Source organism: Catharus ustulatus, chromosome Z (assembly GCF_009819885.2).
Source record: "Catharus ustulatus isolate bCatUst1 chromosome Z, bCatUst1.pri.v2, whole genome shotgun sequence".
NCBI classification, from domain to species: Eukaryota; Metazoa; Chordata; class Aves; order Passeriformes; family Turdidae; genus Catharus; species Catharus ustulatus.
In genome coordinates, this window is record NC_046262.2 from 43,005,217 (window position 1) to 43,020,944 (window position 15,728).

The 15,728-nt window shown below is 43.1% G+C and overlaps 1 protein-coding gene across 4 annotated transcripts; it reads left to right on the top strand.

Annotated features, from left to right (window-relative positions):
• Positions 1-5,024: 5,024 nt before the first annotated feature.
• Positions 5,025-14,745, top strand: S1PR3 (sphingosine-1-phosphate receptor 3). 4 transcript variants are annotated; one of them, XM_033086378.1, is made up of 2 exons: positions 5,025-5,068; positions 10,390-14,745. In XM_033086378.1, the coding sequence occupies exon 2, from the start codon at positions 10,572-10,574 to the stop codon at positions 11,715-11,717; it is 1,146 nt and encodes a 381-aa protein (XP_032942269.1). In that variant the 5' UTR covers positions 5,025-5,068; positions 10,390-10,571; the 3' UTR covers positions 11,718-14,745. The 4 variants fall into 4 exon arrangements, with proteins under 4 accessions (XP_032942269.1, XP_032942270.1, XP_032942267.1 ...); XM_033086379.1 differs by lacking the exon at positions 5,025-5,068 and adding an exon at positions 5,204-5,296; XM_033086376.1 differs by lacking the exon at positions 5,025-5,068 and adding an exon at positions 5,385-5,465.
• Positions 14,746-15,728: the final 983 nt, after the last annotated feature.

A 15,728-nucleotide genomic window follows, 5' to 3' on the forward strand; every position in this document is an offset into this window, starting at 1 on the left:
AGTCCTTGTCTAGTTTAGAAGGAGTTCAATCAGATGACCTTGAATTTTTATTTATCTCCTGACACTTTTTTGCCACTTTTGCTGAGAGTTGAGTTTTTCTGTTCTTTCAGCCCATCCTTTTGGTTTCACTAAAAGATGTAAAAAGAAAGGGTCAGTGTGCTCCACAGGGTATGTGCACATTCCCATCATGTGATGCTGTGTTAGGGAAGTGCAGCACTCCTTCAGGGATGGTGTGTGTACAGCTGTGCCCATAGATGTGGCAGTAGGCACCATGCCTCAGCCATGCTCTGCCTACCCTTTGCAGGGGTGCAGGAATGCCCACCAGCAGGACTCATGGAGGCAGCCCAGGCAGCAGGAGCTCTGCAGGATTTGTGTGTGATGAGTGGCATCCACATGAGCTGGTCCAGATCACCCTGGACATCTCCCACTTATACCCCGAGACTCAGTGCCTATGAGGAGATGGCAACTACTGCAAAAGGATGAACTGAAATCTACTGGGGAAGGATGGACTCAAACTTACCAGGGAAGGATGGAAATAATGTGCAGGAAAGAAAGGAGGGACAAGCCTTCAGACAGTGATGTAGGCGTCTTCATGTCTTCATGTCTGGAATGCTGGGCTGCAGAATGCAGATGGGGAAATCCAAGGAGCTGTTTGACTGAACGCATTTCCCCTTCTCCTTTTACAGCTTTTCACTTTTTACATCATGTCTGGGTGGAAGTGCTATGACAACAGCTATCTTTCCTTTAACATGTGCAGTCTGCACAGTGCTGGACATTGAGATGAGTCACTTTTAATAATCCCAGTAAATATCTGGCCGTGCTCTGAGTATCTGCCCCTTTATCCCTAGAGAAAGGTGTCAGTCGCAGAGGCAGGCAGAGTTCACCTTAGCTAAGTACGTGATCCCAGTAGTTAATATAAAACTTGCAAATGAAATATGTCCTATGAGCATATATTTACTTACATGGTATGCAAGTGCATGAGGATGTGAGAAAAGTCACAGTTTTTGAAGTTTCCAAAAATATCTTCTGCTTATATTTTATAATTATTGACAGATTTCTTCTCTGACATAGTATCCAAATGTATTTCAATCGCTCCATATTATAATTTTAAAACACTCCAAATAAATGTTCTCCCATTTTGGTTTTATTTTTATATTCAATTGAAGTATTAATTAATCTTACATATCTTTCAGTGATTTCTAATTTAAACAGTACTACATTTAATATTGGCTTAACACTGAGTTGGAGTCACAGAAACAAGAACAAAAATGGTGTGACAAAAAAAAAGTTGCACTATTTCATCTTCTAGATGCATTAACGCATAATACATCTGTTAATATAAAGATGATAGTTCAGCAGCAGTAGAAAAGTAGAGAGTTAAAATACGCTATCACAGAATCAGATAAATATCATTCTGCTTTGAACTGTAATTTTAAAATCACTTTGCTACTGTTTAGCTTTCATACCAAAACATATCAAAATAACTTATTGATTTTGCAAATGACAAAGCATTACTTCAAGAACTCCAGGCAAGTAAATCAATGACAGACCTGTAAAGCATTGGATGAATGTCAGTATGAAAAAATTATAGCTAATGCATTAATAAAACATTGCATGATCTTAACAGGCAGATATCAGAAAGATTTTATCATGCCCTAAACATTTAACAGAAAAAAGAGATTCTTCAAGGACTAATTGTAACTACTACATGAGAAGCACAATATTAATCTTGAAACATTATCTGTTTTGTCTGTAGAGAAACCACAATATCTTTCATATGAAAGTGACTTCAGTTTTTATTGCATATTTATATATTTCATCTATCTGTAAGTAGAAGTGACTTCAACCATTTTTTGATTTTAAAGCATGTATTGAAAAGCCATCCGTATCAATGGCACTCATCATACACTTGCCTTCAATGGGCAAAATGTTGCATAGGGAAAAAAAGTACCCTTTCTTTAATTAGTTATTCTCCAAGTAAAACCCACAACAGAAAAGCAAATCCATTGGCTGTTGCAGGGTGCTGGGAGGCTCAGGACCATTCAGATAACTTCACCTGGATATTTGCTGAAATTTGCTGAGCCTTCTCTCTCTGATCCCTTCGCTGACTCTTCCTCTGCCATGCAACCGAAACATCTCCTTTATTCAATACCCCCAGAGTGGGCAACAGACACACTTTTAAATATGCCATGGTTTGCCTCTTAGTCAAGATCACATTAATTGCAACATAGAAGAAAAAAGCACAGGCAGGATTTGGCCTATGGCAACTTTGGAGCTAGAACCATGCTGGGTAAACACTACCCCTGCTTGTGGCTCCAGCCATCGTGCCCTGCACTGCCTTCTCATTGTACTTAACAGCTACTGGCAGCCCTTTACTCCAAGTGGCTTCATCAGTTTGTTTAACCAGTTTTTCTTTAATGTTTATTGGTTTCCATAACTCAACAGTGTGTTTTTAGAAATTTGTGTCCTTGTGTTTTAAAGTATTCCATCTTGTGTTTTTCTATCTTTTTTTTGACCATTGATTAGGCCTAGCCAACCTGAATTTTCCCTGCACGGATAACTTTTCTAACTTTTCTATTGCCTTTTTAACTTTTTTATGTTTTGCAAAACAGGAGATTAAGTAACCACAGACAATTGTGTTACTCAAGGTGTCAAGCTCCCAGAAGAGCCCAATCATGTTTTCCAGTTTGTTCTTCCCTTTCTTACTCATTCCTAGAATACAGTTTCCCTTTGACAGTTAATGAATGTCAGTTGCTTTTTGAGGACTATCCACAAAGACCTCTCTTCTGAGTATTAAACACTCTACATGAATTTGTGCATCTAGAGTTGGTTTACTATGTTTCACTTAGCAGCATGGAAATGAACACTGCATTTTATCAGCAGGTCACTCACAACCTCCAGGTCTTGGAAACATTTTGTTCTCAGTTTTAGTTTCACCGTCAAATACCCCCAATAACATCAGTAAATAGTGCTTTCCCATTATTCATCCCGTTTGCCCAATCACTCAGGAATGTGCAGGGCAGAAAGGAGACTTCTCATTCTCAGAAAACTGAGCTGTTAACCTCCTGTTGCTATGAAAACTCATCACTGCTCCTGGTCATCTCTTTCTATGTGCTTCTTAGTCATTAATCTCTCTACCCCACAAAAATGTAACTTCTTTTAAGCCTGAGATCTTCATGGAAAGCTCTTCATGGCTGCCTCACTGGCTGTTGCATGACATTTGGGATTGAATCAGTGGGTTGCTATCAGCTATTGCCAAAGAGGCTGAGGGTTTCTCAGAAGGGTTTCACCAACAGTTGCTTTGGCCCGAGATGTCACACCAGGCAAATCCCCTGCAGCCTCTGAACAGAGACGCTCTACCTCCCTTTGCTCCTGCGTGGCTTCTCCAGCTTGCCCTTCAGTATCCTGCCATCAACCTTCAGTGACATCAGCAGCCACTGCAACCGCAGCGGTCAGCAGGTATCTGCAAGAAACCACTGCCTGCTGACGAATCAGAAACCCCTGCAGCATAGCTGTATGAGAAGTCAGTTTTCCATGACGGGTAAGAAAGGTGAGGCATGAGATCGCTGTGCCCACTTGGGGGGACTGCACTGCTCATGGTGCTTTGCAGCCAGGGTGGTTTCAGACACCACAATGTCAGACACTGTCAGAAGTCTCACTCAGAAATAACATCTGATCCTCATCTCACACCACTTCCCTTGTACTGTACTGGGGCCTTGTTGCTAGGTGCTTCTGTGAGTTGCTGGTGGTAGTAAGCCCAGCAGAAGGAAATTTAAAACCATTATGGGCTGCAGGACACAGCCTTACCACTTCCTGAACTATTGCAAAAAAAAAACGGGGTGGTGGCAGTATCTGGTCCCCTCATCTACAATACTTTAATAAAAGTAACTATTTGTTCTGGCTCCTTTTTCCAAGCACTCAAAAGGTAGCTAAGGAAAAGCAAGGAGAGAGGGGAAAAAGACAAAGAATAACAGCAGAATGCAGAGCCAGGATAGGGGCTATTTGCATCCGGTATACATCTATGAACTGGATCTCGCTGGTGCGTAGAAAGTGGCTGCCAAGAGGACCATACAGCTTCATGGGGTGGTTTTCAGGGATGTAGAAACAAGGCTTTTCTGTAGAAAAAGGCTTATCTGAGCAACGGGAGAACAGTAATTCACAGGCCTGGGCTCCCCTATGACAAAAAGTGGTGTGTACCTTTTTGTGACATGGAAGGAGTTTTCCACTCCTGTTGGGCAGAAGAGAGCAGCTTTCACACAGCACACAAAGCAGGAGGACAGGAGATAAGGCTAAGACCACTATGGATTGCAGTATAGTCCTATCCATAGCTAAGTGGGGTCATATCCATGGGATCCACCAGCTTGGAAGAAATTTTACCATCATTTTGCTCACTGTAGTCCTTATTTCCTACCGAAGTCCTAAACCAGAGAAGCTCTATTTCTCCTCTCCAGGAGACAAAAAGTAGTCACAGGAACAGCCATTTACTTTCTTACATCAGTTTAAACTTCTGGCTATGAAAAGCCTAGCTCTGCTTTCCTCCAGGACTTTTCCACCCCTCAGAAGAACAGTTCAGGCAACCCAACAGCCGGGCCCACGGCATGACTCCAAGTGTGATGATGCTCAGGTCCAGACAGGAGGCTCCCAAGAAAAACACTGATTGCTATGAGACGACAGGCAACTCTACACGTCTGCCTGTGCTTAGCAGGGTTGCTGCAGTGCTTCCGTTTGCCAGCTTATCATGTGCACTTCTGACAGAAAGATTTGCTGTACCCACAAGCATCTTACAAATACATTTAAATAAAACACTTGGATCCAGGTTCCAACTTCTTTTTCAAAGTGATGCTCCCATCACTGGCACAATCCACGTGCTTATTGCTGTCCTTGGGTTGCTATTATTCCTTCAACAGCTCTGTCAAGAGGTACCTTTCCAGGAGCACGCTGTAATCGGCAGTTCTGGGTCAAACCAGAAGTACTTTTACCGAGAATTTCTGAATGTTTTACCCTGTTCCTCTCGACTCAAGCTCTCTGAAGGTCGCATTACTGGACACAGTGAAACAGAGGAGCAGAGGTAGCGTACGTACAACCTCACTCGAACATTCTAATCGCTCGACCCGAGTAACCCTCCACCTCGCATTCTTCTGGACCTTATAAATACCCGGCGGTGGGCTCTGCAGCCTCACATTTTTACGCCGGCTGCCCAAAACACCTTTTAATCTTTAAACTTTAGGCTCTGGGTACCCGTGCCCAGCCGGCAGCATCCAGCCCCGGAGCGCTGCTCCCCCGGGCTTGGGGCACGGTGAGCGGCCAAGGGGCGGGGTGAGGCGTGGTGGGACGGGACGGGACGGGCCGGAGGCAGGCAGCGGGGAGCGGAGCCTGTCCGGCAGCGCGGGAGCTGCGAGCCGGAGGCAGGAACCGAGGGCAGGCGGACGCGGGCGCCGAGGAGCGCCCGGAGGGGCGGCCGGCAGGTCGGTCGGGGTATCCGGGCGAGGCGGCTGCGGGGAGCGCGGAGCCGCGGGGATTGGCGGCGGGGCAGGGCCGGGGCCATCCCAGCCCCACCCGGCCCGGTCCGGCCCTGTCCTGCCCCGTGCAGCCCCGGGGCCCGAGCGGCGCCGCGCAGGCGGCGAGGTGGAGGCGGCGGGCGCGGAGCCGTGGGACGGCGCGGACCCTGCAGGTACCTGTGCTCCCTGTGCTCCCTGCCCCTGTGTCTGCGGGGACCGGCCGGGTGCGGGGCCGTCGGAGCGGGAGCCGCCGCTCGGGCTGTGCGTGCCGCAGAGGAGCGGAGGCTGGCACGGAGCGGCACGGAGCCGCGGGGGAAACCCGGATCTAGGGCTCCGCACACCCGCGGGTAGAGCGATGTGTTCTGTGTGAGACGTGCCCGCCGCGGACACGTCGGGTGACTTGTTTGTCACCCCAGAAGGCTCAGGCCGCGGCGCTGATGGAAATTTGAGAACAGTTGCTGAAGTTTGGAGTGGGGGAAACAGGTCGGGAGGGCTGGGAGACGGGGAAAGAAGGCAAAATGCCTCCCCTTTGACGGCGAGTTAAACCATCCGGGAGCTCCCCTGTGAGGTGTACATGTGTGCTTCTCTGTATTACAAAATTCAAACTGATGTCGAAGAGCCAGAAGCCAAGAAAAGTAACTACTTGTTTTCCCGAGGTTGTGAACTGCCGGCACATTCACTTAGGAAAAAATCTTTTCCAAGTGTGTAATTGAGTTCTCTAAGACATTTTTCTGCAGCCAGTGTTTATTGTCTAAACTTCATTTGCATCTAGCGCAGCTGAATTTCAGTGGAAATGTGTATTGAAATGTGCTGCTCTTCTCAAAAGTCCTTTCTGTTAATGAGACTACCAGAGTGTGCCTGATAAATTGCACGTGTTTACTTTTCATTTGGAAGGGCTTTACAGATACATAAAATATAAAAACGTTTGGCTTGAGATTTGCATTCTTGACTTTCCCTTTGCTGTTTTTAAAATTCTCTATTTTGGCCAAAGTGTATTGTACGTGGAAGCAGAGGGAGAACTGCAGTGCCTGTGGTGGTGGTGATGGTATATCAGGTTTCTTTGGTGAAGTCTGTTTGTGGCTATATGGAAAACAAGAAAATACAATTCCAAATTACGAGTGTACTGAATGTGTGGTATTGTAAGTTCCTCAGCAAGAAAAAGTACACAGTGGAAGGTCAAGTCCTATGCTCATTTTATTCTCACATGTTGCTTTGATTTCAGGAAAATCAAGAGCAGTTGGCTTGCTTTTTGAATACAGGAATTTCTTATTTCTTTTAGATATAAAGTGCCCAGTGACTAATGAGAGGGTAAAAGCTCTCGCTCCCTGTGGGGCTTGTAACCAGAGAGCCCACTGGAAACAGAGTCCAGAGGGAGATGGTTGCTGAAGGGTTTTGGCATCCTCATTATCACAAGTTACCTGTTGCCTCCTGGCACTGGGAATTATGTGTTCCCAGAGAAAAGTTGCAGCCCAGGGGAGCCAGTGAAGGGTATGACCCTGAGTTTCTACCTGTACTACTTTGTGGTTCAGCTGGAGAAGACAAAGGATCTGTGTCTTGCCATCGGGCAGGTCAAGGGGTAATGCCCTTCCAATAGCATGGCTTCTTTCATGGTGTATGCCGCAGAGGGACCATACAGACACTGGTGGACCCCATGCACCAGTGCTGTGGTCCATGGTAAAGAGCCCCTGCTCTAACTGGAAAGGGTGCTTGGCCCTGTCAGGATCCTTGACCTCTGCAGGAGACCACATTAACCTCTCTCCAGTGGTTAAACCCCAGAGCGTGCCGGTGGGTGAGGAGATTGTGCAGGCGGGGTAATCTTGGTGCTCACAGCGACCCCAGCTGTTCTCTCCATCCTTGGAGCTGGGACAGCAAAGGTCAGCCAAATAGCTGGAGAAGGCAGCTGAATTGTCCTAAACACGACTGTGGTTCCTGACATTGTACCCCTGCCGTAATTTGGTAATTTAGCAGTTGCTTTTTTAGCCAGCGCGTCCATGGGGAGGTACAGGCAGATTGCCCCTGCACTGCAGAGAGGTTTAACCTTCAAGTGATACCTGGTGGTGCAGAAATAGGGATCCTCGGCTTTTCTTTAGAGGAAATAAAACTAATTTCCAGTGATTTCAAGAGTCTGGGATGCTGAGGTACCTAACCATGACAGTGCTGGCCAAGCAACATGCCACAGACAAGTTCTTCAAGTTGGTTTTTAAGTATTTTGAACTGAAGTCCATACTTTGCAGTCAGGATGTGACTGGGGCAAGCTTGTTTTGAGGAGTAAACTGTTGAGCTGTCATAAAGCAGTGACACTTGTTATCCTGAGCCTGACTTGTTGTTTTCTTGTTATTATAATCCATAACGAACATTAATTTTTCCAATTGTTGAAGAAGAATGTGCTTTCTGAATTACTGGCTGCAAAGCAGGAGGTAAACAAAAGAAGACTATGGCTGACTGATATTACTTGGAAATAAATTCTAATTTATTACATTACTTATATTAACTTTCAAATGCCTTGTGTGATACTCAGTCAGTGAGAGTCCAGTAAAATAATAATGTTACAACTTTCATTGTCCTCTCACTAGCTTGTCAGAGGCAAAGATTTACTTTTGTGATACTAGCTGATTATATCAATTTTAAGAGAAGTAATTACTAGCAATGGCAGAGGCTGTATGATTTCTGCTGATTGAGTGCATCATCCTTGCATTCAGCCAGGGGAACTGGTATAGTGCCACTACCTTTAGTGGAGTCATGACACTTTACATCTGCTGAGTTGTGGCTGATAAACTCCTATGTCTGGCATGTAATTTTCTTCACAGAAATAAATGTATTTGTGCTTTGATAGACGAGTGTGATAACTCTCTAGAAAATGACTTAAAGAAATATTTATTTTGTTGCATGTGGTGCTCCTAAATGATACGAATATTATTCTCAGGCAGTCATCAGCCAGTCTGGTGAGTATTGCTGGTTGAACTATTATTAACAGATACTTTTCTAGTCAAAAGTAATTGTTTATTTTACAGTGGAAAGTGCTTGCAATTCGTATGGACACAGTGGGATTTTGTTATAAGCCAATACAATGAAAGACTGTGACAGTTAATGTGATAACAGTGCACAGATTGTAACCGAATTACAATTAACAGTGAACCTTAGCTGAGGTGAAGTTTTTCTGTTGAGAGCTTCACTGTTACCATGCTTCAGAAAAGAATTTAACATCTCAAGGGCCCAGTTCAGCTCCTGGGAAAGGAGCTGTCATCCTCAGAGTAAAAAAGGTCAAGGACACCAAGCTGCAACTCTGTTTCTTGAATGTCTTTCCAAGTGGACTTCTTTCTTCAACCGTAGTAGTTTGGACCTATGAACTAAAATGTGTAAATAACAGAGGGCAAAACCCAGATTATTTTCTCAGAAAGTAATTTTAGTACATCCTGGGTGTAGTAAAGAATTAAAGTTAGTTCACTGTAAGCTTCTCTTCTGAAGGAGGGAGTCAAGGAAAAGGAAGGGTGGGAAAATAGGGTGTGGGTCACCATTTAAATCCCTTTACTTTTGTCTGAGATGTGGTTTGCTCCTCCCCTCATCCTCAGAAGGCACTTGAAAATACATCTTTGACTTCTCAAGTACACAAAACAGTCTCTTGCGTCAGCAGTAGCTCACACATTTTTCTGATCTTAAGAAACCTGTATACAGAATCGTAAAATCACAGAATGGATGGGGTTGGAAGAGACATTAATGATCATCTTGTTCCATCCCTCCTTATCTTGATACCTGTCCTTTGAATGTGTCTTTAATGTGTTTGGAAAATGTTCATGACCCTTGAGTAAATAAATGCTATGGTCAGGACACAATTTTTTAAAAAAAAAAATTACAGATTTGGTTCACATGAAACAATTTCTGTCTTCATCTCCACTGATTTTCATGATTTTCATTGGAGTATACAGCAACTAAACTGCAGCATTTTTGGTAAAACAGTGAGTGCTTCTGACATCTTCAGATATTTTTACTGGGCAGATCTCTTCTGATATTCTAAAAAAGTTACATATTGAAACATCTGCTGTGAAAATGGAACCTCAAAATCCATGGGAAGATGCTACAGTAAATCTAAGTTGTAACTAAAAGAAAATCAGAATTTCTAAGAAAGATAAATTTGGTGTAAAAAAAAAACCAAACCAAAGAACAGTAAATATATGTCCTGTATACATAAAGGGGAAAACAAAGTAAAGTTAACTATAAAGAGAAACAATACTTACAAAAATGACTTGCCATGTTTACTTGAAAATAGGTAGCAGAAATCCAACTAATTTGAGTGGGAGGTAGGGTTGGCTTTATAGTCACTGGCTTTCAGTGCATCTTCTCAATTGTAAATAGCAGAAATTTATACCCTTATTTTATACCCTTAGTTATTTTAGGCACTGGCAGCATGCACACTGGCATCAAGACTTGACCAACTTTTTCAGGATCTTTCCTACCTTGGGTGTGCATGGCAAACAAGAACAAGCTTAGAAAACATAGAGTTTGCCCTGCTGCTGTGGAGGCAGGGATGGTTGGGTGTTTTGGTAGGGCAGTGTACACTTAAGTCTTTTTGAGAGGAAGCAAGCTGCTTGCTGTGCACACTATGGCTTGCTGGGTCTGTTTGCCAATCCTTCTCATGGTTTTTCTGTGTGTTTTTCAGCATGGAAATTTTATAGGGGGGAAACACCTTTGAACACTTTGCTCCATTGCCCTTGTATTTCTACATCCAGGCTGTGTCTGAGTTTACCTACAGCTACCGTGAGAGGCGTGCAGCTGTGCTCAGTCTTGGTGTCTCATCAGTCACAGTCCCTTGCCCCTGGCTCCTGGGTGTATGTTGCAGCTTAAGCACTGGGTGACATGGGAAGACACTGATATTTATGTTGCATTTGTTTTTCAGAGCCTGGTTTGAGAGCCACCATCCCAAATTAATATGCAAGGCTTGCTGGAGGTGGGGAGACACAACACCTGCCCAGAGGAGCGCTGGGAGGAACGTGACTTGATCTCCCTCTTGTGGAAAATTATTGGAAGTATATTCTTGTGATACTGAAGAAAAAAAGTCCAGCATCCATCAAGAAACAAATGATGGCAGCAGTTACCATGACACCTGATGCTCTTGTCAGCCCTCAAGGAAATGAAGAGGTGGACTCTCTGATTGCACTGCATTATAATTACACAGGAAAGCTTGGTTTAAGGGAAAAGGCAACTGATAAAATAGACCTGCCTACTATTTCATTTCTTATCCTATGTAGTTTCATAGTCCTGGAAAACTTGATGGTGTTGATTGCCATATGGAAAAACAATAAATTTCACAACCGCATGTACTTTTTTATTGGCAATCTAGCTCTCTGTGATCTTTTAGCTGGGATTGTTTACAAAGTAAACATTCTTATGTCTGGGAAGAAAACTCTGAGCTTGTCCTCCACAATCTGGTTCATTAGGGAAGGTAGCATGTTTGTTGCCCTGGGAGCTTCTACTTTCAGCTTGCTAGCGATAGCTATTGAGCGGCACTTGACCATGATTAAAATGAGACCTTATGATGCAAATAAAAAATACAGAGTGTTTCTTCTCATTGGTACATGCTGGCTTATTTCAATTTCCTTGGGTGCCCTCCCCATCCTCGGCTGGAACTGTATAAACAGCTTAACAGATTGCTCAACAATTTTGCCTCTGTACTCCAAAAAGTATGTTGTGTTCTGCATTAGTATCTTCATAGCCATTTTGGTTGCCATTGTCATCCTTTACGCCCGTATCTACATACTGGTTAAGTCCAGCAGTCGTAATGTCACCAACCACAATAACTCTGAGAGGTCCATGGCACTCCTTAGGACCGTTGTGATCGTCGTTAGTGTCTTCATTGCATGCTGGTCTCCACTGTTCATCCTGTTCCTCATCGATGTGGCCTGCAGAGTCAAGGAGTGCTCCGTCTTGTACAAAGCCCACTGGTTTATTGCTCTGGCCGTCATAAATTCTGCAATGAACCCCATCATCTACACCCTGGCCAGTAAGGAAATGCGTCGGGCTTTCTTTCGCCTTGTTTGTGGCTGCCTGGTGAAATCCAAGGTGGCCAGATCTTTGCCTATCCAACCCACTCCAGATAACAGTCGAAGTAAATCCAGCAGCAGCAATACCCAGAAGCCAAAGGAAGATTTCCCACCAATAAATGTTCCCTCATGTATTGCTGAGAAAAATGAATCTTCATTTCACAATGGAAACTTCTGTAAGTAAAGGACTCCTTGAGACAAGTACTTTTCTGTGGTTTTAAAGTTTGAGCTACGAGTGTAGTTTAAATATTCATGCACTTCAGTCACAGGGAAAAACACTAACCATTTATTTAACTTTGAGAACTTATTTATCAACAATCATTCGCTTTGGGTGTTCATTCAGTGACACACCTGATTCAGAAAAAGCCTTTCATGCTACCCAGCAGCCAGGACAGAGTCCATGCACAGCTCAGGACATCATGTGCCACAATGGTGTGCATGCTAAGGCTTCATTTGACACCTCGTGATCTTGCAAGACATCACTAAAAACTGCTATAAACTTCAGCATTCACTAAAGACTGCTGACGATTGTAAGGTGAGCCCAGTTATTGCCAGCTGGGAGAAGAATTCATTGCATAAGTTGGTGATTATAGTTCTCTGTATGTATCTTACTGTTGTGTTAATGGCCTTATAAGTATGTGGTATAAATAGCTGTATATTTGTACAATTTCTCATTAAAATGTCATTGATTGGTAAAAGTTTACAACATGCTAAACATTGTATTGCAGTATACAGTGTGACTAATTGTACAAATAGATGCGTTTCAATGGGGATATTTAAAATGAAGTAGTAGCTTTTAGCTGTCAGAAACTTTAATATCAATGCAGTATTTTTATTTTTTCCATTGTTATTCAAACTTTCCATGTTTAGTGAAAGACAAACCTGACAGTTGTCACTGTGACATTTCACAACATATTTTAAGTAAGCAGTAGTAAACCTTTGAGAGAGGATATATATTTGCTATTTAAAGTAGTTAAAATGTGACCCCTCAATACATGTGTAACAAGTGTATGTGCTGCTTCAACGCATATATTTTTGCTTACTATTTTCAATATATTTAAAATGTATGTCGAGCCTATGTAAACCTGTGTACGTTGTGAATGCACTACCTAAGCTGAATCCTTCAGTTCTGAAACAGAGACGTGTCATTTCAGAAAGCAGTGAACCACAGTGGGTTCCTGTGGAGTTCCCTCTTTCCTTTCCAGACCCTACCACAGTGTGGGATTGTGTTAGAAATTCTCCCCAGAAAGTTCAGCGAGTGGGACAACGGCCCATTTTCTGTCAGTGGAATCCAATGCTTCTGCCATTTCTGGACACTTTTGCAGATACAAGAGGGAAGATGCGGTACAACAGGGTCCTGCTCCATAAATGGAGCATATCTCCATTTATACCCAACCCTGCCTTGGATCTGGAAGGAAGGTTTATTTAGTTTGAAAGACCTGGAGCCCCAGCCTTTTGAGAGCCTGTTCCAGAGAAACCTGAAAACTTTACCGTTGTCACTGCCTTACCAGCCTGGGCCCAGGCTGATGTTGAGTGTCAGAGTGGTTCCCTGAGTCCTGGAGCAGTGAAGACTTCATAGACATCTGGTTTCAGGTCCCCATGGAAGCAGCCCATGGTACTTCAATCAATTGTATTTTATGGCTGGAGGCTTCAGTGGAGTTTGATGGGAAATTCTGGGACAAGTTCCCATTGTCTCAGTAAGAATGTATACATCTAACTTTATTGTGCTCTTTCAAAGATTTGTGTTTAATGTCTCAAAATACACTTTGCCTTATGCACAATCAGAAGTAGTTGAGGCTATATACAGCCTCAATACACAGCCTGAAACAACTTATTCTTAGCTTTACTCTGGTCTTAATCATTTAAAGCAGCAGCGTTAGACACTTCTCAAGTATGTATAGTGTATCAGTTGTGTATTTTATGTAGAAAAAACCTTTAAAATGTAGAGGTTTGCATTGTGATTATCTTTTACAAATTAACAGTCTGTAAATGTTTTATGGTGTTAGAAAAGTGTATAAGAACAAAGAAGAATTGTATTTGAATGAAATAACTGTGAATGAGAGTAGTAAATATGAAATAATTTTTACCAAAAATGTTGAAAAACAGTGCACTTAGAGAAGAAGAAAAAAGCTAAACCAAGGTAAGCATGACTGTAAATGCAGGCTGCAGGCTTTGTAGCTTTGTGAGAAATAGAACTGGTGACATTGCGTTGCCATGGCTTAATTAGGTTTTTAGATTTTACATTGCTATTGGGCTGTATTGTGGAAGTTCTCCCAAAGTTGTGGCTTTTAAAATTGCCAGCTAAAATATTTTTATATTTGTGTTAGTTCCCAAAGTGGTGGCACGTGGCAGTTTCCTTGCTGTTGTAGAGCAGAGAGGCCTTAGGAACACAATGGTTTGAGAAAACATGGTGGCTGAGCCCACACCAACCCTCACGTCAAAGATGTTACATGATTCATATAGGTGAAAAATGAAATTTTTTAACAGCCAAAGTCCATAAAGTGAGTTTTAACATCTGCATTCTAGCCTTAGCTGTTGTCAGTATTGGTGTGAGGCACAAGTAATGCAAAGAACTCCACTGTTAAAGGCCATGTGATTGCTTGTTAGGACAAAACCCTTTCATTCTACTTTGATTTCCTTCTCTTATTGTGGAGCTGTGGGGATATTTTGTTAGTTCACTACCCTGCTGTACACGAAGCAGGTTTCTAAGATTTGTGGCTTCACATGTAACACTGCTAATACAATTTACAGATTACTTATGACTGGAGGAAAAAACTATTGTCAATACAATCTTCAGTGAGTCCATCCCACTGGGAAGTACTAGATAAGGCATAGATGGTGGAAGATTTCAGAGCAGAATTTTAAATTAGGACAAGTCAAGGGTTTAACAGCAGTTGACATTAAACAGCCAGGAAGATGACATACCCTTGAAGATGGAAAATATGGATAATATCTTCTTTCACCTTAAAATATTAGAAGATTCCTCCAAACACATCCCAGAATCTAAGCCTTTTATCATCTAGACTGATTTGAGCATAGAGGAAACCAAATTTGGTTTTCCTTTCCAATTGGTTTTACATGGAGCAAAGGCTACAAAGACCAACATTTCATTCATATTATTTCATTAGTTGGAATATTCGTTTTGATTATGGATTATTAAATAAACACAAATCCAGCCACCTATGGAGAAAATAAAGGTTTTCACAATCTGCTTTCCAAGAGTCTTTTATTGCCAAGGGTCTTAGTGTTTTCAGCTCATTAGGTACCAGAAACATTTTGAAAACTTCTAATAAAAAAACCACAAACTTTTAAACTAAAGGTGTTGAGTAGCAGTCATGTTTCAAAGAATTGTGAAAAGGTTTTGGCCTTCTGTGGAAAACATTCATTTAAACTTTGGATGTTGTGTCTCAAGACAATACTCCAGAGGCAGAAGGCTGTCTTGGCTGAACAGATACCTTCTCCTGGAAATGAGACCAAAATTGAAGGTGTGTGCCCAGTGGAGGCAAGGTCAGATGGCATGGAAAGAATACTGAGATGCTGTTTGCCAGCATAGAGAGAAAATTTGTGTGGTTAAAGCTCAGTTGGAGATGAAGCTGCCAGAAATGTGGGGAACAATAAAAGGAGTTATTCAGTATCAGTGACGAAAGGCAGCTGAGAAATAAAATCAGCCCACTGAGAGTGAGGATGGTCACCTCACAAACAGGGGCATGGACAAGGCAGAGGTGTTTAACACATTCTTTTCTTTGCCTCTGTCTTCAAATTAGAGGGCAATCAATGGCTAAGCAATCCCTAACCGTGTGAAGTTTAACAGGGGCAACTGATGGATTCCACGCTTGTGATGGTGGGGTCCTGGTTGTATGTTAGACTGGGAGGCGGGAGAATATGACCCTGGAGAGCAGCAGTGTGGAAAGGCACTGGGGATCCTGGTCGATAGCAAGGTGAACCTGGGTCAGCAGTGTCCTGGCAGCCAGGAGAGCCAACCCTGTCCTGGGGGGCGTCAGGCACAACATCACAGCCGGGCAAGGAGGGGATTGTCCTGCTCTGCTCTGAGCTGGGACAGCCTCACCTTGAGTGCTGGGGGCTGTTTTGGGCACCACAGTATAAAAAAGACATTAAGCTATGGAGAAAGTCCAATAGAAGGCCATGACGATGGTGAGGGGTTTGGAGGAGAAGCCGTGCGAGGAGCAGTTGAATC

Coding starts and splice junctions, on each gene's coding strand:
- S1PR3 (XM_033086378.1), top strand. CDS start 10,572: ATGATGGCAGCAGTTACCATGACACCTGATGCTCTTGTCAGCCCTCAA.